General features: G+C 47.3%; 1 protein-coding gene across 5 annotated transcripts in view; it reads left to right on the top strand.

The window, feature by feature from the left end:
• Nucleotides 1-25,220, top strand: part of PIBF1 (progesterone immunomodulatory binding factor 1) — a 302,877-nt gene that overhangs the window by 262,670 nt on the left and 14,987 nt on the right. For all 5 annotated transcript variants that reach the window (XM_033947509.1, XM_033947506.1, XM_033947507.1 and 2 more), the window contains one exon: nucleotides 7,311-7,493. In XM_033947509.1, the coding sequence (XP_033803400.1) occupies nucleotides 7,311-7,493 (183 nt within the window). The remainder of the gene's footprint in view (nucleotides 1-7,310; nucleotides 7,494-25,220) is intronic.

Here is a 25,220-nt window from a genome sequence, read left to right as displayed (position 1 = left end):
GTACAATATGTGCCCTATTAAAAAAGAACACCCCCCCCCCCGGGATGATGATGGCCCTCCCTGACGAACCAGAACCTGTGAAAATCGGCAAAAGGGATGCCCACTTCCTTCCTGCCATGGTGACCCCTCTCCCCCGTGAGAGAAAATTGGCAGGAGCCCACCTGCTAACAGATTGCCCCCCCCCCCGAACCATCTCCTACCCTCCCCCCAAAAAGGCAGAAAGGATGCCACTGGATGCTCCCCCGAACACCCCCTTTTTCAGAAGTTGGGAGGAGAGAAGCACGGTCCCTCCAACTCCAAGGCCTGCTGATCCAAAATGGTAGGCCTTCTCTCCTTGATGCATCATGTGATATAAGGGGAGGGGCCTAAGGCCCTGATTGTCTCAGACACCTAAGACTGCTCTCCTTGGGAGGGGCCTTGGGTGTCTGAGCAAATAAGGGCCTTGGGCCCCTCCCTCTGTATCCCGTGTGATGAATGGGGAGGGGCCTAAGACTCCTCTCTGTCTCTCTCAGACTCTTTTCAATAACTCTCCATCACCACTAAATTCCTCCTCTCCTCTGTCCACCAAACTCCTCACTACACTCACAAAGAATTGTCACTCCAGATGCAGGGCTATATATAAACATTCTGGACTTTGGGAACATCCTGTTACTACTATGGTGACGTTTTGACATCATTGGAGACTTTTTCTAGTATAAATAATGAGACGTCTACTTTAGACATCTTGCAGGTCATATAATCAAAATGTTTGAACGTCTAATAGAACAGATTTTGTAGTGACAATTTCTACAACATTTAGCTAGTTCATTTTTTTTGATTATGGACTCTGTATTTTGGACGTCTGGTTCTGGACATCCTGGATTTTCTTTGTCAGGAACCGAAGGCCCATCGACAGACTTGTCTTGTTTGGTAGCCAAATGGATCAAAGACACTGTTGCTTCTGCTTATCTAATGAGCGGTAGGCCAGTGCTGGAGGAGCTGAAGGCCCATTGAACCTTAGCCTAGGCTTCTTCATGGCCAGACCATTGCTTGATTCCAGTGCAGGATATATGCAGAGTGGCAACTTGGTCAACACAGCATTATTTCACAAAACATTACAAATTGGATATGCAGACATGGCAGGATGCGGCCTTCAGAGCAAAGGTGTTTGCAACTGTGTTGTCAGTGTCTTGCTTTTTGAGTACTACTTTATTTAGTACTTCCCAATTGTCAAGACTGGTCTAGAGAAATGATAGGGGAAAAAGTAGGTCCTTGAGTCTCTCCAGACCAGTTCCAAAACTGCCTTATTTCAGTATCTGCTGTTTCAGAAGTTATGGTATATAGCAGAAGAAGACCTCACATATCCTCCCACTTAAAGTGGCTCAAATCATACACAGGTATATCACATCAGGTGCACATGATTAGAATATCGTTACTCATCATTTTGAAAGGAGGTTTGCCCTACTTAAACCTCAGACATTTATTTGGTGTGCTCATGACTGCTGTGGTGAGAGTGAACACCATGGTGAGATCAAAAGAGCTGTCTGAGGCCTTCAGAAAGAAGATTCTAGTAGCTTATAAGTCTGGTAAGGGATTTAAAAAGATCTCGAAAAAAATTTGACATTAGCCATTCCACGGTCTGGAAAATAGTGTATAAGTGGAGGACTTTCAAAGCAACTGCCAACATGTCCAGGTCTGGCCGTCCAAGCAAGTTGATCCCCAGAACAGACCGCTAGATGTTAAAAGAAGTCTCCGAAAACCCTAAAATGTCATCACGGGACCTACAGCAGGCTCTTGCTACTGTTGATGTGAAAGTGCATGCCTCTACAATCAGAAAGAGACTACACACATTTAACTTGCATGGGAGGTGTGCAAGGAGGAAGCCTTTGCTCTGTAAGAGAAACATTAAGGCCAGACTGAAGTTTGCCAGAGAGAACATAGACAAACACCAGGACTTCTGGAATAGTGTTCTATGGACAGATGAATCTAAAATTGAATATTTTTTTCACCAGAAAAGAAGATATGTTTGGCATACACCAAATACAGTTTTCCAGGAAAAGAACCTCATACCAACTGTGAAGCATAGAGGTGGAAGTGTTATGGTTCGGGGATGCTTTGCTTTAGCAGGACCTGGCCAGCTCACCATCATAGAATCCACCATGAATTCTACCGTATATCGGAGGATGCTTGAGGAACAAGTGAGATCATCTGTAAGAAAATTAAAACTGAAGCAGGACTGGACCCTGCAACATGACAGTGACCCAAAACATATCAGTAAATCCACTAAGGACTGGCTGAAAACTAAGAAATGGAGAGTCCTGGAGTGGCCGAGTTAAAGCCCTGATCTTAATCTCACTGAGTTGCTTTGGGGTGATTTGAAATGGACTGTACATGCAAGAAACCGCTCAAACATCTCACAGCTAAAAGAATTCTGCATTGAGGAGTGGGCCAAACTTTCCTCAGACCGATGTCAGAGACTGGTATATGGCTTCAAGAAGCATCTCACTGCAGTTATTTCAGACAAAGGGGATAACACTAGCTGTTAGGGTGTAAGGTGTCCTAATTTATTCCTCAGTTAGATTACACATTTGTGGATTACTTTCTTTTCCAGGGATAAATAAAAAAACGATTTGACATTTCTTAAGAAAGAACTGAATATTTCATGGGGTGTTCTAATTTTTTCACATGACTGTATGTGTGTATACACAGTAAAACCTTGGTTTGCGAGTATAATTCATTCTAGAAGCATGCTTCTAATCCAAAACACTCATATATCAAAGCGAATTTTCCCATAAGAAATAATGGAAACTCAGACGATTCGTTCCACAACCCAAAAACTTTAATACAAAATGCTATACGTACTTGTATTGCAAGACCTCGCTCATTTAGAACAGTCACTACACTCCTGCAGCATCAGAGAGAGAACCATCGACTCAGTTGTGATGATGTGACGCGTGTATACTGTATGTACTCATATTGCAAGACTTTTCTTGTTTAGAACAGTCCCAAACTCTTGCAGTGTCAGACAGAGAAGAACCATCGGCTCAGTTGTGATCTGTATATTCTGTATGTACTTGTATTGCAAGACATTGCTTATATATCAAGTTAAAATTTAATAAAATGTTTTGCAAAACACTTGCAAATCAAGTTACTTGCAATCCAAGATTTTACTGTGTGTGTGTGTATGTATATATATATATATGTGTGTGTGTGTGTGTGTATGTATGTATATATATATATATATATATACATATATATATACATACACACACACACAGTATGTACGTGTATATCTAATATAATAAAATGGTAGGACGCGCATGCGCACTAAAAAAATCGTGTTCCCTGATCCCGTCGCAGAAACACGATTGCGCATGCGCAGCCCCGGCGGCGGCTTTCAAATAAAAAAAAAATTTCCATAGCTGCGGCGGCCTTCCTCACCCCCGGCTCCTCTCTCGAACTGGACGGTCCCCGCGTCTGCCTACCCTTCCCCCCAACACAGCGAATTCCCCCCCCCCCCAAAGAATCAATAAATCGAGCCGGGCCGCCCTCCGCAACAGACCAGAGGAGTTCTTTGCCGCTCACCCCCCTTCCCTTGCCGCTGACCCGAATACCTACCCGGCGATTCAAGAAGCCTGTGCAGCAGTCTTCACACGCTGCTTCAGGCCCTTCTACTGCCCTGATTTGCTCGGCAGAGCAAATAAGCGCAGTAGAAGGACCCAAAGCAGCGTGTGAAGACTGCTGCACAGGCTGCTTGAATTGCCGACTTACAAGGGAAGGGGCAGCTTTGCTCGGGGGAGGGGGGAAGGGGGTGACAGAAAGATACAGACAGCAGCCAAGGAGAGATAAAGAAACACAGACAGACACATCTATTCTAGCACCCGTTAATGTAACGGGCTTGACATAAATGCTGCATATGGGGCAGAAAGAGAGACAAATAGAAAGAAAGACAAATAATAGGAGGGAGGGAGACAGAAAGAAAAGAAGAAAGACACAAGGGCAGGGAGTGAGACAGAAAGAAAGAAAGACAGACATACATATATTCTAGCACCCGTTAATGTAACGGGCTTAAAGACTAATATATATATATATATATATACATACACACACACACACAGTATGTACGTGTATATATATCTATATATCTATAATAATAATATGCTAAGCGTGCATGCGCACTCTTATCCCGTGTTCCCTGAGATCTGATCTGTCGGGATGTAGCCAGCAGAGTGCACATGTGTGCATCGAAGGACCGGCCAGGTAACACACCGCGACTCCCCCTCCTCCCCCCCCACCGCCAACCCTACCCGGCACACCACTAACACACCGCGACCCCCCCCCCCCCCCCACTGACCATACCCGCTACACCAGAAACCCCCATTGACCTCCCAGCCGACCCTCCCATCGCTACATGGCTGACAAATCTCGCAGCTCCAGCAGCGTCCCAGGCACACTAAACACGCTGCTTCGGCTCTTCTATTAGCCTAATTTCCTTTGCCGCATAACTGATGACATCATCAGGGACGCAGCAGAGGAAATTAGGCCAGTAGAAGAGCCGAAGCAGAATGTTTACTGTGCCTGGGACGCTGTTGGAGCTGCGAGGTTTGTCAGCCGTGTAGAGGTGAGAGGGTCGGCTGGGAGGATCAACGGGGGTTTCTGGTGTGCCGGGTAGGGTCGGCCAGGGGGGGGTGTTTAAAAACATGCTGCTCAGGGGGATGGGAGGCAGGCAGGCAGACTGGCATGGGGGGGTGGAGGGGTTTCAATGGAAGGGGGATGGGAGGCAGGCAGGCTGGCATCGAAGGGGGGTGGGGGGTTTCAATGGAAGGCAGGCTAGCATCGGGGGGTGGTTTCCATGGAAACATGCTGCTCAGGGGGATGGGAGGCAGGCAGGCTGGCATGGGGGTGGGGGGTTCAATGGAAGAGGGATGGCAGGCAGGCAAGCATCGGGGGGTGGGGGGGTTTCAATGCAAACATGCTGCTCAAGGGGATGGGAGGCAGGCAGGCTGGCATTGGAGGGGGTTAATGGAAGCATGCTGCTCAGGGGGATGGGAGGCAGGCAGGCAGACTGGCATCAGGGGGGTTAAATGCAAATATGTTACTCAGGGGGATGGGAGGCAGGCTGGCATCAGGAGTGGGGGTGGGACAAAGTCTGGAAGATAATGATGAGGACATAAGGAGGCACTGGGGGCACTAAGAACATAGAAATGGGCACTGAGGGCACTAAGGACATAGGATGCACTGGGGGCACTAAGGACACAGGACAGAGGCACTGGGGGCCCTAAGGACACAGGAAGGAGGCACTGGGGGCACTAAGGACATAGGAAGGAGGCACTGGGGGCATTAAGGACACAGTACGCTGGCACTGAGGCACTAAGGACATGGGAAGAAGGCACTGGGAGCATTATGGACACAGGAAGGAGGTAATAGGGGCACTAAAGACATAGGAAGAGGTACTAAGGACATGGGAAGGAGGCACTAGGGACACTATGGACATAGGAAGGGGCACTAAGGACATAGAAAGGAGGCACTGAGGGCACTAAGGACATAGAGAGAGAAACAAACAGAAAAAATGACAGACCAGGCAGCGTGCAAGGAGAGAGAGACAAAGAAAAAAAAAAACCATACAGACAGACATCTACTCTAGCACCCGTTAATGTAACGAGCTTAAAGACTAGTGTGTATATATATATATATATATATATATATATATACATACATACATACACATACACACACACAGTAAAATCTTGGATTGCAAGTAACTTGGTTTGCAAATGTGTTGCAAAACATTTTATTAAATTTTAATATATATATTATAATATATATTTTTTATATTTTATTTTATTTTAATATATATTTTATATACATACATACAGTAAAATCTTGGATATATATATATTCTCAGTTCATCTGAGAGACAGAGAATTCTCCAAATTCGAACTGATCTTAAGGCAGAAGGCCAGTGAAGCCCACTGATGAGGCAGGGCTTCGGGACCACTAGACACACATACAAGAAAGAAGATTGAGGTTAGAACCTAATCTTTCTTTCTAGTGCAATGTGTCTAGTAGTCCTGAATGCCAAGAACATACCAAAGCAGTCCCTGGAGTCTAGGGCAGGTCCGCTGAGCCTGCCTTCAAAACGGAGGATTCAAAAGTGGCATCTATCCTGACTGCTACGTCTACCCTATAGAACCTGGTAAAGGTTTGAGGGGTAGACAAAGTAGCTGCTCTACAGATTTCCTCGGGCAAACCCACCCAAGTCTCTGCCTATGAGGTAGCGACTCCTCTAGTGAAGTGTGCGTTCAATGCAATTGGCGTCTGCTTATCACAACCCACATATGTAGAGGAAATGGCCATTTTAATCCATCTGGAAATTGAGGTTTTAGACGCCAGCCTCTCTTTTAGAAACATAGAAACATGATGGCCAATAAAGGCCAAATGGCCCATCTAGTCTGCCCATCCATAGTAACCATTATCTCTTGCTCTCTCTCAGAGATCCCACACCTTCTTGAATTCAGACACAGTCTCTGTCACCATCACTTATTCTGGGAGACTGTTCCACACATCTACCACCTTTTCTGTAAAAAAAGTATTTCCTTTGATTACTCAGGAGCCTATCACCTCTTAACTTCATCCTATGCCCTATCATTCCAGAGCTTGCATTCAATTGAAAGAGACTCAACTCATTTGCATTTACATCACATATGTATTTAAACATCTCTTTCATATGTCCCCTCTCCCGCCTTTCCTCTAAAGTATACATATTGAGATCTTTAAGTTTGTCACTATACGCATTATGATGAAGACCAAGTACCATTTTAGTAGCCTTCCTCTGGACTGACTTCATCCTTTTTATATCTTTTTGAAGATGCGATCTACAGAATTGTACACAATATTCTAAATGAGGTCTCATCAGAGTCTTATACAGGGACATCAATACCTCCTTTTTCCTACTGGCCATACCTCTTCCTATGTACCCTAGCAACCTTCTAGCTTTCACCGTCACCTTTTCAACCTGTTTGGACATTTTAAGATCATCACATACAGTCACACCCAAGTCCCGCTCTTCTGTCATGCACTTAAGTTCTTCACCCCCTAAACTGTACCGTTCCTTTGGGTTTTTGCCCAAATGAATGACCTTGCATTTCTTACCATTAAATTTTAGCTGCCAAATTTCAGACCATTCTTCAAGCTTCTGTTTTCATGTTTCTCTGTTTGTTTATTCAGGTCAAGAATAATCCTACAACTTATCCTACTTACTAAAATGCATAAATAAGTTTAGTAGCAACAGTAGTGAATCATTTAATGCCATTTTGTTTTTTCCCCCACAGGAATTAGCAATAATGAAGCAAGTTCTGCGTAATTTGCATACCAAGCACTCAAGTGAAGATGTACTTCTTTCTCAAAATGAAGCAAAGAATCTGACTGTAAGGCAAAAAGAAAGGTCCCCTGTAAGCATGCATCCACAACACCATGAAGAAGAAAATATTTATATACCAAAGCCAACATTGTTTGTAAGTTAAATATTTAAGTAATCCAGTGACACACATTAACCCATAGGCATTAGAATGGGAGGAGCCATGGTAACCCTCAAATTGTTTTACCTTCCCCCTCTCTTTGCCACTGTTAACTCTTCCACTGCTGTTTCTTTAAACTGGTAGTGGCAATCTAAAGTATATCCATCTTGTATGGCAGCACTGTGCACAGTAGTGCTGCCCGATTCACGATTCGAATCGGTTAACCGATTCACTTCGGGTGAATCAATTTGAATCGATTTAAAACAAAAAAAATCAGCCTCACGATTCAGTAACTGACCCTCGCCCCCTAAAGCAGGAGCGGCAGTGCTGCCTCTTGCTGGCTGGCCACTGCCGCTCCTGCTTTAGAGGGGGAGGGTCAGTTGGGAAGTGGTGGTGTCCGGCTGCTCTCCTGGCCTCCCGCATATCGATTTACCTCATTTCAGCAGCCTACAGAGAGGATCACTTGTGCTAGTGATCTCTGCAAGCTGCTATAGGCCTTCGGAGCTGTTTCCTCTGCCGCGATCCTGCCTCTGATGTCAGAGGCGGAGCAGGACCGTGGCACAGGGAAGACAACTCCCAAGGCATATAGCAGCTTGCAGAAATCACTAGCACAAGCGATCCTCTCGGCAGACTGCTGAAATGAAGTATAGTAAATGGTTTCGCGGGAGGTCAGGGGGAACACGCAGGCCTTCTGGAGGGGGGGTGAGGGGGGTGCAGTCCTTCGGGGTTCAGGGGGGACAGGCAGGCCTTCAGGGGTGGGGTGCAGGCCTTCAGGGGAGACAGGCCTTCAGAGGGTGCAGGCCTTCAGGGATGGTGGCACAGGCCTTCAGTGACGGTGGCACAGGCCTTAGGGGGGGGGGTGCAGGTCTTCAGGGAGGGACAGACCTTCAGGGGAGGGGGCCCTGGCGTAGAAGTACACAGGGGAGGGAGGGAAGGGGGGGGTTCAAAGAGACATGCATATTCCGGACTTTAGGAGGAAGAAATAATGGGTCTAAAAACAGAGGAGAGAGTGAACAATGGGATTTAGGGAGGGAAGGAACAGAAAGGGAGAGAAGTGGGACACAAGGGATGGTGTGTAGGGGGATAGAGATACTAGATAGAAGGGCAGTTGGAAAAAGAAAGGGAGAGATGATGGACCCTCGGGTGGTGGGGAAGGAGGGAGAGATGCTGGATGAAAGGGTAGTTGAGAAAAGATGGATCTGTGGATGGAGACGAAAAAAAGGAAAGATGCCAGACCTCCGGGGGTGGGAAGAGAAACGGAAGGGGAGGACAGAGATAGAAGATAGATGGTTAACACGGAGAAAGAAGAAAGAAGGAGACCCTGGCAAGCAAGTTATCAGAAGACAAGCAGAACCTGGGACCAACAAAGATTTGAATAATGACCAGACAACAAAAGGTAGAAAAAATAATTTTATTTTCTGTTTTGTGATTACAATATGTCAGATTTGAAATGTGTATCCTGCCAGAGTTGGTGTTAGATCGCAAATGTGAGCTAGGATTTAACAGAGGAGGAAAAGTATTTTTTGTTTGTTTATTTTGTTTACACCACAGCGCCAGTGTGGTTAGGAGAAGGCAAAAGGGGTGAAGAGGCTATAAAATAAACCCACCAGGATGTTTGAAAAAAAAACCAAACAAAAAACACCCAATTGGGCAGGAAAAATGAATCGAAAAATCGATTCAATAGCCTGAATCAAATCTAAATTTTTTTCCCTGAATCGGGCAGCACTAGTGCACAGGCACAACTGATGGCTGTGCCCAGAGCAGGACTTGATATCAAAAGGGAAATGATAGGAGATGGGATGGGTCTTGAAATACCACCTTTCTGTGGTTGTAATCAAAGCTATTTACATATTATATACAGGTTATTAATTTGCACCTGGGCATTGGAAGGTTAAGTGACTTGAAACACTGCTAAAAAGACACATTGAGTTTGAAAATGGAGCAGATCAGACCAGGAGTTCCGAAGAAATGAATGAATCAAATATGGCTCAATGCATTTCTGTGGGAATTAGCATTACAGCTTTTGTACTATATAAAAAATGTGCTGCAACTGAAGGCCCTGTCAACACCACAAGAAACTTACATCCAACACTGAACACACACACACATACACGACATGCTGCTGCTGGCCACAGCCCACATCCATGCTCAGCCAAATGCTGCAAATAGGCAGCAGATGCACAGCCATGAGCCCATCCCCAACAAGCACCAATATTAGTAAACCCTCAAAACCTGCTGAGCACTCATGGAATCACAAAGAAACCACCCTGAACAACCCAGCAACAAGAGTAGGAGCCCACAGAACCCCTGGTAAACTTAACAAAATCTTTTAAAATTCACTCTCCCATCCACCACCATCCTTCCAAACCCAAAACTCCCACTGAAACACTCCTGCTTTGCTGAGCACAAATCACTCCCCCACCACCCATTCAACCAGTTCCTCACCCTGCACCCTACATTTTGTTTAAAAGAAAGATGGTATAAAATGCATTATCCCACTCCCCAAAAATACCCTATTCAACTGCCCCAAAACCATGCAAACTCCCCTTATACTCAAAACCTAACTTCTCCACCCTGTGGCCATCAGTCCAACCCAGGATAGGGGTTTGAAGAAATCCTGATGGCTACACTAAATCATATACTTGCGTGTGACCCGGCCTGGAGTCACCCTGCAGGACTGGATTTTTAGTAGTCCAAAAAAAAATACAATAAAGTCTCAGCATTCAAGAAGTTTAAATAAATGGTTCATTTTACTCACTTTCTTCACAACAGGTAAGTAATGCCTTGAACTAGTCAGGAATATCAGCCAGGACTCCTATACAGCAATCAAGAAAAAAAAACACAAAAACCCAAAAAGGCCAAAAAGGGCAAAGTAATTGAAGCATACCAAATTAGCTTTAAACTTCTACTGTTCCACTGTTTCTTCAGTCTCACCCAATCTGGAGACCTTAGCTCCTTAGAGAGCTTACTCTAACTGCAGATAAGCAGTCCTTTTACTCAGTCCTGAGACTGCAGTCCAATATTTGAGTTTCCTTAGTTTCTAGTCTTTAGCAGAAAATAGGAAAGCCTCTGACAATCATTAATTATGGTTATCAGGAAAAAGAGAGAGTAGCAGGTTTTGCCAAAATTGTAGGCCTTCAGACAGGCTTTCAAATTCCCTCCCGGATGGAAGCAAAACCTCTCCCCCAAACTCTCTCTAAGCTTTCACTCAAAACATCAGCATTCCAAAGAAAAAACACAGCTCACAAACAGTTCAAAAACAAACACTCACTGCTTGTGGCTCAAAGTCCAGTTCACCAGCATTGGCTCTGGCAAGTTATCATCCCCAGTAGTCCAGGTGTCTTGGCAATCCATGGGTTCATCAGCTTGAAACAACTCTCCTGACTGTTCAAGCTCCTCCAACTCCATAGGCTGAGGCCCGTTGTCCCTGCTTGGCTCAGCAGGGTCCCTAGGGAGGCAAGGCCTAAACTTCCTCCCTAGCTGGCTTCCTTTCCTGGTGTCTGGGACAGGCTTATATACCTTGGGACCCCGCCCTGCTGTGTCAGCCCTGGCAGTGTTCCAAGGGCCTCTTGGGCTCCCCCGGTGGTCAACAAGATTATCCAGCTCAGACCCAACCTGTTCCTTCCCAATTCCTCCCCGGGCTTTCTGTTTCACCTTCCTTCCCTCTGTCCTGACTGGGACCTGCACTGGAAGAATGCCTGGCTGGTCACAACCCTTAGAAATTACTCTATCCCAAAATCCTCCTGCAACTGCCTCACACTCAAACCTATCCCTTGCAAACTGTCACTACCCCCACAATTTCCTCTAACTTACAAACTGACTCACTCCCAAAAAATACACCCTGGGACTCCCCGACCACTCCCCACAAACTACCCTTCACACCAAAACCCTAACTAGCTTACCCTCTAAATTGTTCCACCCCTAAAATCTATCAACCCTCATTCTACTCTCCACAACTTCCCCACCTGCCCACATTGTCACTACCCCCCAAAAAATCCTATTCCAATGCTCTGCTAACTTCCCCTCATCCAAAAATGACTCCCCTGCTAACTGCCCGACTATAAAAACTACCTCCACGCAATTACCCTAGCTGTGCAACTGCCTCAGCCCGCAAAACTCCCTGTGGTTGTTCTACCATCCCACAAACTGTTCTTCCCTCAAAATGTACTCCTAGTTAACCCCACACATACAACACATGTACAACAGAGAGACACACACACGCATCAGTTGCATATGTTTGTACTGTAACACTTAACTTCCATGAAGAAGTATTCTATATTTTCTTTACATAGTTCTCTACTAATCCCATGCTCCATTATTTCAGTTTGAAATATTCACTACACCAGAGGTGTCAAACTCAATCACAGACTACCGTATTTTCACGCAAATAACGCGCACCCGTGTAAAACGCGCACACGGGTATAGCGCGCAGAAATCACGATGATATGTACAAAAACTTTTGTATACCGCGCTCACGGGTATACCGCGCATGATGCCCGACGCTCCTTTCGCCCGCCCTGACTTTCCGTGCGCTGTCCCGACTCTCCGTTCACCCCCCCTGACTTCCGTGCACTGCCCTGACTTTCCGTGCGCTGTCCCGACTCTCCATTCACCCCCCCTGACTTTCCGTGCACTGTCCCCCCTTGAAGTCCTGTCCCCCTTTGAAGGTCTGTCCCCATCCTGAAAGCCTGATGCCCCCCCCGACGTCCGATACATCCCCCCCCCCCCGGCAGGACCACTCGCACCCCCACCCCGAAGGACCGCCGACTCCCCAACAATATCGGGCCAGGAGGGAGCCCAAACCCTCCTGGCCACGGCGACCCCCTAACCCCACCTGGGGGCGCGGCCTGAGGCACATGGTCGGGTTGGGCCCATGTGCCTCAGGCCGCGCCCCCAAGTGGGACCTAAGGCTCCAGGGCCTATTCTGATTGGCCCACGCGCCTTAGGCCCCATCAGTAGGCGGAGCTTTAGGACGGATGGGCCAATCCGGCCTCATTCCTTCGTTGGCTGCCTGCCGGACAGGCGGGTTTGGCTCCCGTCTGTCCGGCCAACTACTAAAGGTACGGGGAAGGGGGGTGGGGGGTCGTGGGGGTCGCCAGGGGGGTCGCGGGTCGGCTGGGGGGGGCGGTCGGAGGTTTCTGGGGGGGGCGGTCGTTGGGGGGAGGGGTGTTTGCATCGAGGGCAGGAGGGCCTGGGATCTCTCCTGCCCGTAATGTAGTGCGGGGTGGGGTTAGGGGGTCGCCGTGGCCAGGAGGGTTTGGGCTCCCTTCTGGCCCGATATTGTCGGGAAGTCGGCGGTCCTTCGGGGTGGGGGTGCGAGTGGTCCTGCCGGGGGGGGGATGTATCGGACATCGGGGAGTCAGCCGGGCAAGAGGGCTTGGGCTCCCTCTTGCTCCGATCGTGGATGCGGGTGCGGGTGGGAGCGCGTGCGAGCGGTCGTTCGGGGTGGGGGTGCGAGCGGTCCTGCTGGGGGGGTGAATCGGGCGTCGGGCGGGGTGGGAACTATGTTTAAAAACTTTTGTATACCGCGCTCACGCATATAACGCGCAAGGGGTATGCGTGGTAGGTAAAAACACGTATAACGCGCGCGTTATATGCGTGAAAATACGGTAAGTCACGGACCAGACCCCCGCCTACATAATAGTACTAATTGGAATACCATTTTTTCCATTCATTTTCATATATACACACAATATAATCTTATTAACAACACATAATAGTTAACCACAAAATTAAACTCCACAAAGCACACTGTATGCTTCTCAACATTCATTCCTACCAGAACACAGATAACATCTACTCGTGATCCCCTTCTTAATTATGCCTAACATCCTGTTTGCTTTCTTCGCCGCCGTTGCACATTGTACCGATGGCTTTAGGGTATTGTCAATCAGTACCCCCAAATCCTTTTCTTGTTCACATTTTGCTAATGTAAACCCCAACATCTTATACTCGTGTTCTTTGTTTTTCCTTCCTAGATGCATCACCTTGCATGAGCTTTAACATAAACAAATGCAAGGTGATGCATCTAGGAAGGAAAAACAAAGAACACGAGTATAAGATGTTGGGGGTTACATTAGCAAAATGTGAACAAGAAAAGGATTTGGGGGTACTGATTGACAATACCCTAAAGCCATCGGTACAATGTGCGGCGGCGGCGAAGAAAGCAAACAGGATGTTAGGCATAATTAAGAAGGGGATCACGAGTAGATCGGAAGATGTCATAATGCCACTTTATAAAACAATGGTCATACCGCACTTAGAATATTGTGTCCAACACTGGTCTCCATACCTCAAGAGTGATATAACTCTGTTGGAGAAAGTGCAGAGGCGAGCCACGAAACTTTTCAAAGGAATGGAGAATTTGAGCTACAAAGAACAACTCAGGAAACTGGGATTGTTTACCCTCGAGAAGAGAAGACTGGGAGGGGATTTGATAGACTTTTAAAATATTAAAAGGATTTGATATAATAGACCAAGAAGCAGCATTGCTAACATTCTCGGATGTGACACGGACAAGAGGTCATAGCCTGAAACTGAGCGGCAGCAGGTTCAGGACAAATGTCAGGAAGTTCTGTTTCACACAGCGAGTGGTGGGTGCTTGGAATGCACTCCCGGAGGAGGTTGTGGCGGAGACTACTGTACTGGGGTTCAAGCGCAGGTTGGATGCACACCTTCTTGCATATCATATTGAGGGATACGGTAAAGTCGGGTCTCCAGAAAGGAGTACCTAAATGGGCCGCATGTGCGGATCCCCGGACTAGATGGACCTCGGTCTGATCCGGTGAAGGCATTTCTTATGTTCTTATGTTACCTATGGAAATATGGGACCACAAACTAAAAGTATTAATATATACAAACAAAACCCTAAGATTCAAGACTCTGTATGCAGTACAAACCCAGAGAATTAGAAACAAATGCATTTCTTCCTGAACAGTGCAAAATATAGGCAGCAGATGTAAATTCTCAAAATTGACACAATTCAATCACTAAATTAAAAATAAAATAATTTCCCCTACCTTTGTTATCTGGTGATTTTGGTTTTACATAGAAACATGATGGCAGATAAAGGCCAAATGGCCCATCTAGTCTGCCCATCTGCAGTAACCATTATCTCTTTCTCTGTCTGAGAGATCCCACATGCCCATCTTTTCCCAGTCTCAGAGGGAAGGCTTCCGGTTGAGCCGCAGAACGCACAAGGAATTGCCATCCATGGCTTTGTGCATATAAACGACTGTGGCAGTGAGGAGGAGGGAGCCGGCCAGAAGGTAAACACCCAGGGATGACAATTAACAAAATGCTGCATCGCCCTCAAGCCGGCTGCCTTCGGCCCGCGGGTCAGACACCCCTGGTCTAATGTAAGGTGCACAGTCACCACGGGCCGCATAAAATGGCCAGGCGGGCCTTGTGTTTGACACATGTGCACTACACACTAGTGCTGCCTGATTCAGGGAAAAATATTTTGATTCGATTCGCTTTTCCTGCCCAATTGGGTGTTTTTGGGTTTTTTTCAAATGTCCTAGAGGGTTTATTTTGTAGCCTCTTCACCCAACCCACCCCCTTTGCCCTCTCCTACCCACAGTGATGTAAACAAAAAATACTTTTCCTCTCTCTGTTAGGTCCTAGCTCATGCTCGCTATCTAACACCAGCTCTAGCAGAATACACATTTCAAATCTGACATATCGTAATCACAAAACATAAAATAAAATTATTTATCCCAGGACAAGCAGGCAGGTATTCTCACATATGGTGACGTCATCGACGGAGCCTGGATGTGGATGCCTCACAAGCAGACTTGCTTAAAGAAACTCGAAGTTTCGAGTCGTTCTCAGTTTTCCGCGGAGCCGAGAAATCCGTCTTTGACTCTGCGTTTAACTTCGTTCACTTTTTGCCTTCTCTCAACCGCGGTTTGTTTGTTTTTTCTTCACAAATCGCTGTTTTATTTTATTTCTTTCATTTTAGTTAAAAAAAAAAAATTTTTTTTTCTTCTTCCGTTCGTTTTCCGGGATGGGCTGCTTGGCCACAGCCCAAGGGCTTCGACTTTGCGGCAGCTATGTCCCGGCCTGCTATAAGCTTTAAGAGGTGTAGCAAGTGTCAGTGCGCGATCTCTCTCACGGACGCTGTCTCAAGTGCCTTGGGCCGAAACATCATCCTAGTCGTGCCTGCCTTGCCAAACATTTCAGCCTCGTGCTTTCAAGCGTCGTTGCATTCTGGTGGACAAGCTTTTCGAAATGGAGTCTCCTACTAATCCCTCGACTTCGAAAGCGTCTTCGGCCTCGACTTCCATCGAGGCTCCTTCAGCGCCTACTTGCTTCCACCTCGAACCTCATCAGACCTTCATCGTTTGCAGCGGCTCTTGCTTTGACGTCATCTGCTGTATCTTCTCCTGTTTCCTCAGGTTAGATAGCTCAGCAGTCGGTTCCACCAGTGGTGATTAAAGTGTCCAAGACTTCTAAGTCGAAACACACTCACACTACCTCGAAGGAACCTCCAGCCAAAGCAGGTGTTCCGGTTTCAGACGCGGATCCATCCTTGCCGGCTTCTTTCCAGACCATGTTAGAGAAGCAGTTTATTCAGTTCCTTACTAACATGGGACCTAAACTGCTTCCTTTTATCCAGCCTGGGCATTCAGCAGACTCCCGCAAGGTCGAGCCGCTTCCTATGCCCCAGTCTGAGCTTCAACACTCTTTGCAGGGAGCAGAGTCTCTGCGAATGTCTGGTCTGCCATCCAAGCACGAAAAGCAAGGAGCAGATGCTTTGCGAGTGCATCGACGAGAATCCTCACACTCTAAACAAGGAGCAGAGTCTTTGAGAGTGCATCGAAGTTCCTCCACCAAGCCGCTGGAGCTTCGATCTACAGCCTCTAGCCCTATTCATACATCGGCATCGGCTGCTTATTTTTCCGAGGCAAAATCTCCTTGATCCTCGAGATCTGGTTCCAGACACAGTTCTCACCACCATTCGAGGCCTTCATCGAGTTATCCTTCCAGGCATCGTTCTTCTTCTCAGGATAGACCATCTTCCTCAAAGCCTCGATCTATTCCAACCTCGACCAGTCTCCGATGCCGGGCCTCGAGAATGTTCCGGTCTCAATTGCCTTGTCCAAGTCACAAGGTTCCTTTGATGCCTTTTTCCATGCCGAAACTTCTTCTTCGACACAGGCTGCCTCGACGTCCTCCTCAAGGCAAAGCATTGGCAGATCAGCTATCTTTCTCGTCTTTCCTGCGACAGATGGCTGTAGACTTGGATGTTCAATTGGATACTGGCTCCAAATATTCTAAAGAGTATCTAGAAGTCATGCATCTTCCTCAGCCTCTGGCAGAGTGTCTTAAGCATCCACTTCATAAGCTTTTGAATCAGACTTTTGCTCGATGCATGGAGACACCTTTTTTCATACCAGCAGTTCCAGGAAAATTGGACTCTAGGTATAAAACTGTGCATCGCAAAGGGTTTGACAACTCACAGTTATCTCTTCAATCCCTGCTTGTTGAATCCTCCTTGAAGAGTTCCAATCCTTCCAAGGTCTATGCCACAGTTCCTCCTGGAAGGGAAGGGAAAACTATGGACAAATTTGGATGTCGCATCTACCGGAATGCTATGATGTCCTCTAAAGTCCTCAATTATAATTTTTATTTCATCACTTATTTTGAATTTCTTCTTTCTCTTCTACCAAAGTTTTTGGCTTATTTGGATAACCAAATGCATTTTGAATTTCAAGAAGTCATTGCTTCTTTCTCTCAATTACGTCTGCATCTCCTCCAATCATCTTATGATGCCTTCGAGTTATCTGCCTGAGTGGCTGCTTGCTCTGTAGCTATGCGTCATCTTGCCTGGCTTCGTACCATTGACATGGACTCTAACCTTCAAGACCGCTTAGCTAACATTCCTTGTCAGGGCAACGACCTCTTTGATGAATCCATCGAGGCAGCCACCAAGAAATTATCTGACCATGAAAAATCATTTTCTTCAGTAGTGTAGTCACACTGTAGCCCAAACCAGGGCTCTATAGCACTCCAAGTGGTTACACTTAAATAGTACACCAGCGTGTGACCCGAGATGGAGTCACCCTGCAGGACTGGACTGGACTGGACTCCTGGCAGGAACCAAAAATCAAAGTCACACAAACTAGGTTTATAGGAACATAATTCCGCTTTACTGTTCCAAACACAAAGATAAGCAGTTCATAAATAAAAAGGAAAATGTCAGTAGGCAAAACAACAGCAAAGCCAAAATGAAAAAAAAAAAAAAAAAAAAAAGGCAGGAAAATAAAGTAGCACAAAATAAAGTCAAAATGGCAGCTGAGGTTTCAGCTCTCCTCAGAGCCAGCACAAGCCTGCTCCCAAACAGGTTGTTCAATTTATCACAACATAGTTCAGTGCACTGGTTCCAGCAATTCACAGTGCTTGCAAAATAAAATAAATAAAGCCTCTGGCAGATTTAGTCCACTGCCAGGAAAGGAGAGTGTCTTAGGTTTTGCAAATTAAAGCCGCAGGAATGGCTTTCAAAACTCCCACCCAGGGTGACAACAAAACCTCTCCCCAAAATGACACTCTTTACAGAAAACAAAATAGTCCAAAACAGTCACTTGAAAACCAGAACTCACTGTTTGCAGCTGCAAGTCAGGCCCACCTGCATGGCCTCAGGAAAATTGGTATCCCCGTCAGGAAAACTCTCTTGGCATTCCATGGGCAGTTCAGCATCCACCAAAGACAGCTCCTCAGCTGGTCCAGACTCCTCCACTTCCATCGGTGTAGGGTTAGTGCACCTGCTTGGCCCAGGGAATGCCTCAGGGAGACAAGGCCTAAACCTCCTCCCTAGCCGGCCTACTTGTCTGTTCTCCACTGCTGGCTTAAATACTCTAGGGACTAGAGAGCTGCACGGGAACGGGGACGACGGGAATCCCGCGGGTTCCCCCTTCGGGTCACGGGGATCCCGTGGGGACGCCCCTAGGGTCGCGGGGATCCCATGGGGACACCTCCGAGGGTCGCGGGGCTCCTGCGGGGCTGGATGTACTTAGTTGCGCGGCTCTTCTTCTCCCTACCTTCTTTGCTTGCAGCACAGAGCAGAACGGAAGTCTTCCCGACGTCAGCGCTGACGTCGGAGGGGAGGGTGGGCTTAAACAAAGCCCTCCCTCCCTCCAACGTCAGCGCTGACGTCGGGAAGACTTCCATTCGGCTCTGTGCTGCAGGCAGGGCAGGTAAGGAGAAGGAGAGTAGCCTCGCGGTTTGAGTGGCTACCAAGGGAGGGGGCGGTCCGCCCCGCCCCGGTTGCAGCATAGCCGGCCAGGTCCCCTTACTTTTGTGGCACTTCCCCGACCGACCGATAACAGCCCGGGTCTGACAATCCTCCCTGCCCTGTAGCCGCAAATCTAAATTACCTTCTTACAGCAGCTGTAAGAAGGTAATTTAGATTTGCGGTTAAGGGCAGGGAGGTTTGTCAGACCTGGGCTGTTGTCGGTTGACCTGGCCGGCTGTGCTGCACCCGGGGCGGTAGAGAAGGAGGGGGGGAGAAGGACGCTGAAAGGCCATGGTGAAGACAGGAGGAGGGGGGAAGGACTCTGAAATCACTTGAAGACAGAGGAGGGAGAAGGACGCTGAAAGCACATGGGGGAATACAAAGGGGTGGAGAAGGACGCTGAAAGGCCATGGGAAGGGCGGGGGGAAGGACTCTGAAAGCACTTGTGGAAGACAGAGGGGGAGAAGGATGCTGAAAGCACATGGGGAAGACAAAGGGATGGAGAAGGACGCTGAAAAGACATGGGGAAGATGGGGGGAGAAGGACACTGAAAGGAAATGAGGAAGAGAGAGTAGGGAGAAGATGCTGGCAGGGAAGAAGACAGATGCCAGACTATGGGGGGAGCGGAGAGAAGAAGATGGGTGCCAGACCAATTTGGAAGGGGGAAGAAAGGGAGAGGCACAGTAACAGAGCAAATGGAAGATGCAGAAGGAAGAGAGACAGTGGATGGAAGGAATTGAATGAGAACATGAGGAAAGCAGAAACCAGGCAACAAAGGTAGGAAAAGAATTCTATTTCTTTTTTTTTTTTTTTTTTGCTTCAGGATAAAGTAGTATATTAGTTGTGTTGAAAAAAATTTATAAATATTAGAGGCTCTGGTAGAAACCCGTTTACAAAGTATGTATTCTTCCCAATTAATATTTTCAAATTAATAAAGTCTTTTTGCTTATTTGTAAATGGGTTTCTACCAGAGCCTTTAATTCAGTAGCATAATTAAATGAAATAACTATTTCTGAAGTTTATAGGGACGGGCGGGGACGGAGGGGATTCCTCACGGGGACGGGTGGGGACGGAGGGGATTCCTCGCGGGGACGGGTGGGGACGGGTGGGACTTTGGCGGGGACGGGTGGGATTTCTGTCCCCGCGCAACTCTCTACTAGGGACCCGCCCTACCCTGGCTGAGGCTCTTGGGCTCCCCCAGTGGTGACCTGGATACCACTCATCTACCTCACTGTCAGCAAGTTCAGGCTCCCTCTGGTGGTCAATGGAGATATAATCAGTATCAGGAACCACATGTACATTCCTGATTCCTCTCCGGGATTTCTTTTGGGTCTGGCCTTGGGATCTAACTGGGACCTTGGCAGGGAGAATGCCTGGATGGTCACAATAGTCAGACCTAAACCAAAGCCAGCTCCTGCCAAGCCTGCACGCCCGGCTGTTATCTATCAAAGGCGTTTTGCTCCAAAGCCGGCTCCTTATACTCGCCCTCCTCTGAAAAAACAGCAACCTCAGAAGCAACAAAAACCCCAACCTTCTACTGCACCTAAGGCTTCTCAGCTTTTTTGACTGTTTACAACAGAGCATAACCTCCACTGTTCCATCTCTGTCTCTTTTTCCCCGTATAGAAGGTCGTCTCCATCATTTTTACAACCGATGGACGTTAATTACATCCGACCTCTGGGTGCTTACCATCATCAAGGAAGGATACTCTCTTCATTTCACTCAGATTCCACCAGAGCTTCCTCCAAGAGAGTATCCTTCCTATCCATCCCAGAGTGCCCTTCTTCTTCAGGAAGCTCAAGCTCTGCTTCATCTCCATGCCATCGAACCAGTTCCCTTGGAACAGCAGAACAGGGTTTTTTACTCCCATTACTTCCTTGTTCCAAGGAAGACGGGCGATCTGCGACCCATTCTGGATCTCAGGGCTCTCAACAAATTTATAGTCAAAGAAAAGTTTTGAATGTTGTCCCTGGCATCCCTTTATCCCCTCCTCGAGCAGAGCGTCTGGTTATGCTCTCTGGATCTCAAGGAGGCCTACACTCATATTCCCATTCATCCGGCGTCCCGTCAATACCTCAGATTTCGGGTGGGGAATCTGCACTATCAATACAAAGTATTACCCTTCGGCTTGGTCTCGTCTCCCAGAATGTTCACCAAGTGCCTGGTAGTGGTAGCAGCAGCACTAAGGAATCATGGTCTTCAGGTATTTCCTTACCTCGACGACTGGCTCATCAAAGATTCCACATCTCAAGGGGTTATTGTAGCGACCCAACGAATTACCTGGTTCCTACAAAGTTTGGGATTCGAAATCAACTTTTCCAAATCTCAACTTCAGCCCTCACAGAATCTACAATTCATTGGAGCTGTTCTGGACACTGTCCAACTCAGAGCATTCCTTCCACAACAACGTCTGGAAGCTCTTCTTCAACTCTGTCACACAATGTCTTCCCGCTCTTCCATCTCAATGAGACACATGATGGTACTTCTGGGTCACATGGCCTCCACAGTACACGTGACTCCTTTTGCCAGACTTCACCTCAGAATTCCTCAGCGGACACTGGCATCTCAATGGACGCAAGTTTGCGACACTCCTCGACACATTTCAATCACTCCTTCCTTGAAGAAGTCTCTCCGTTGGTGGATGCTCTCTTCCAATCTTTCCAGAGGCTTGCTTTTTCAAACGCCCCCTTCATCAGAAGGACCTCACGACAGACTCTTTGACCTACGCTTGGAGCGCTCATCTCGATGGTCTCCATACTCAAGACCTCTGGACCAGTACGGATCGTCAGTGTCATATCAATCTGTTGGAACTCAGAGCGATCCTCAAAGCTCTCTATGCTTTTCAACATCTACTTCACGACACAGTAGTCCTCGTTCGAACGAACAACCAAGTCGCCATGTATTATGTCAACAAACAAGAAGGGACAGGGTCTGCCTCCCTTTGTCAAGAAGCTCTGAAGATTTGGGACTGGGCAATCCGCCACAACACCTTCCTCAAAGCTGCCTATATTCAAGAGGCAAAGAATTGCTTGGCAGACAACTTGAATCATCTACTGCAATCTCACGAATGGACTCTCCATTCCTCGCCTCTTCGTCACATTTTTTCACAGTGGGTAACGCCCCAGATAGACCTATTTGCAGCTCCCCAAAACCACAAACTGCCTCAGTTCTGCTCCAGGATATACTCTCCTCACCGCCTCAAGGCAGATGCTTTTCTCCTGGAATGGACAAATTTTTTCCTCTATGCATTTCCTCCATTCCCTCTCATTCTCCAGACTCTAGTCAAATTGAAGAACGATCATGCCACCATGATTCTAATCGCTCCTCGGTGGCCGAGACAACCCTGGTACTCCCTTCTACTTCAACTCAGCAGCAGGGAGCCATACCTTCTACCAGTTTTTCTTTCTCTGCTTACACAGAGTCAAGGATCTCTGCTTCATCCCAACCTGCAGGCTCTAAACCTGACAGCCTGGTACCTCTCAACAAAACCCCTCTTCAGTTTTCTCAATTTGTAAGAGACGTTTTAGAAGCTTCTAGAAAGCTTACAACCAGACAATGCTATCACCAAAAATGGACTAGATTTTCTACATGGTGTTTTTCTCATCATAAGGAGCCTCAGCATTCCTCCTTATCTTCTGTTTTGGATTATCTTTTGCACTTATCCAATTCTGGCCTCAAGTCTACATCTATACGAGTCCATCTCAGTACAATTGCGGCTTTCCATCAGCCTATTGAAGGGAAACCCCTCTCTGCTCATATGGTGGTTTCCAGATTCATGAAAGGACTTTTCAATGTCAAACCTCCTCTCAAACCACCTCCTGTGGTTTGGGATCTCAATCTTGTCCTTACTCAACTCATGAAGCCTCCATTTGAGCCAATTGATAAGGCTCATCTGAAGTATCTCACTTGGAAAGTGGTGTTTCTTATTGCCCTCACTTCAGCTCGACGAGTCAGTGAGCTGCAAGCTTTAGTTACTGACTCACCATTCACGGTGTTCCATCAAGATAAAGTTGTTCTTCGTACTCATCCGAAATTCCTCCCTAAAATGGTCTCAGAATTTCATCTCAACCAATCCATCGTACTTCCAGTGTTTTTTTCAAAGCCTCATTCTCACCCTGGAGAATCAGCTCTTCATACTCTGGACTGTAAACATGCTTTGGCCTTCTACTTGGAACGCACCAAACCACACAGAACTGCTCCTCAACTTTTTGTTTCCTTCAATCCAAATAAGTTGGGACATCCTATTTCTAAGTGTACCATCTTCAACTGGATGGCGGCTTGTATCTCTTTCTGCTATGCCCAGGCTGGATTACCCCTTCACAGTAAAGTCACAGCCCATAAAGTCAGAGCAATGGCAGCTTCAGTAGCTTTCCTCAGATCTACACCTATTGAGGAAATTTGTAGAGCTGCTACTTGGTCCTCGGTTCATACCTTCACTTCTCACTATTGTCTGGATACTTTCTCCAGATGGGATGGACAGTTTGGTCAAACAGTATTACAAAATTTATTCTCCTAAATTGCCAACACTCCCACCATCCCATTCTGGTTAGCTTGGAGGTCACTCATATGTGAGAATACCTGCCTGCTTGTCCTGGGATAAAGCACAGTTACTTACCGTAACAGGTGTTATCCAGGGACAGCAGGCAGCTATTCTCACAACCCACCCACCTCCTCTAGTTGGCTTTTCTGCTAGCTATCTGAACTGAGGAGGCACGCCCTGTGCTGGGCGGGAAGGCACTCGCGCATGTGCGGTGCGGGCGACTCGAAACTTCGAGTTTCTTCAAGCAAGTCTGCTTGTGAGGCATCCGAGCTCCGTCGATGACGTCACCCATATGTGAGAATAGCTTCCTGCTGTCCCTGGATAACACCTGTTACGGTAAGCAACTGTGCTTTTTCTACCTTTTATTGTCTGGTCGTTATTCAAATCAGGTTTGCCCCAGGCTCTGGTTTCTGTTTGCCTTCTGTTAACTTGCTTGCCAGGGTCTCCTGCCCATTTTGACATTTCTTCTTTCTCCATGCTCACCTCACTATCCATCTTCCATCTCTGTCCTCCCCTTCCATTTCCCTTCCCTCCCCCAGAGGTCTGATATCTTTCCTTTTTTCATCTTCATTCCAACAGTCCAGCATTTCTCTAATGGCCACACTCCACTTCCTCTCCTCTCTCCTCCCCCCCACCCCCCGATGTTCTTCTCTTTCATGGGATCCGATAACGCAGTAAACTTACACTCTTCGGGCCACCAGCAGCATGAGTGAAGCTTCTCCTCTGCTACTGCTTCATGCGTAAATGGGACCTGGAAGCAGTAGCAGAGGGTAAGCTTCCAGCCATGGAAGACAGCATGTTTACTTCACTCACGCTGCCAGTGGCCTGAAGAATGAAAGAACAGCTGCAGCGATGGATCCTACCATCCCCAGATCCACCATCTCTCCTTTTCTCAACTACCCTTTCATCCAGCATCTCTCCCTCCTTCCACACCACCCCTCGGATCCAGCTTCTCTCCTTTTTTCCTCCTTCCCTTTCCTCTGTTTTCAGGCCTATTATTTCTTCCCCTTCACTTCCCCCCCCACTCAGTCTGGCATTTTCCCCTCCCTTTGGATACCCTCCCTCCATTTCCTTCTATCAGCTACACCAGGGGCACCCCGAAGGCCGACATATTTCCCCCTTCTCTCCACCGTTGTCCCCTGGCCTCCTGGTCTCACTTTAAAAACTAATTACGGCCTGCAGAGGGTTGCCGGCAGCCTCCGCCACACGTTCCCTGTGCTGCGGTCCCACCCCTCTGACGTGATGTCCTGTTTTGGTCTGGGATGGACCGCGGCAGAGGGAACGTGCAGCAGAGGTCGATGGCAACCTGTTAGAATCACTACAGCACCAGTGATCCCCTGCAGGCCATAATTAGTTTATAAAGTGAGACCGGGAGGCCAGAGGGAAGCCAATCGGCTGGGAAAACATTCTGGCCTTCGGAGTTCCCCCTAAAGCTGTGCGGCTAAGGGTAGCATATCTCATGAGGTCCCCAAAATATTGAGGGTGCTCGGGCATCCACAGCGCTGGCGCCTATGCCCCTATGACCAACCAGCCCCCACCCCCGGATGCTCTGACATCAGACCTCCTTAAGCAGGAGCAAGACAATGCATAGTTGAATATGGTTTTCATATACAGAAATAGCACAAAAAAGAGAAACATGGACATGAACTCAGATTATGCAGAGATAACATATTAGGTGGTTTTGACAGAGATACATCACTTTTATGGCAAAAATATGATTTCATAGCCACACTGGAAAAGGAAACAGGAAGAGAAATCAGTCAAGAAAAACATATCCTTAGAAGTCTAATGGTTATTGCAGTAGCCTGAGATCCTGGGGAACTGGGTTTAATTCCCACTGCGGCTGTTTATAACCCAGGTCAAGCCACTTAACCCTCCTTTGCCTCAGGTACAAAAGAAAAACTTAGATTTTGAGCCCACTAAGGACAGAAAAAGTACCTGCATATAG

This window comes from Geotrypetes seraphini, chromosome 6, assembly GCF_902459505.1.
Source record: "Geotrypetes seraphini chromosome 6, aGeoSer1.1, whole genome shotgun sequence".
Classification (NCBI taxonomy): domain Eukaryota; kingdom Metazoa; phylum Chordata; class Amphibia; order Gymnophiona; family Dermophiidae; genus Geotrypetes; species Geotrypetes seraphini.
Note: the sequence above shows the minus strand (reverse complement) of the source record. Positions and strands in the feature narration are given on the sequence as shown.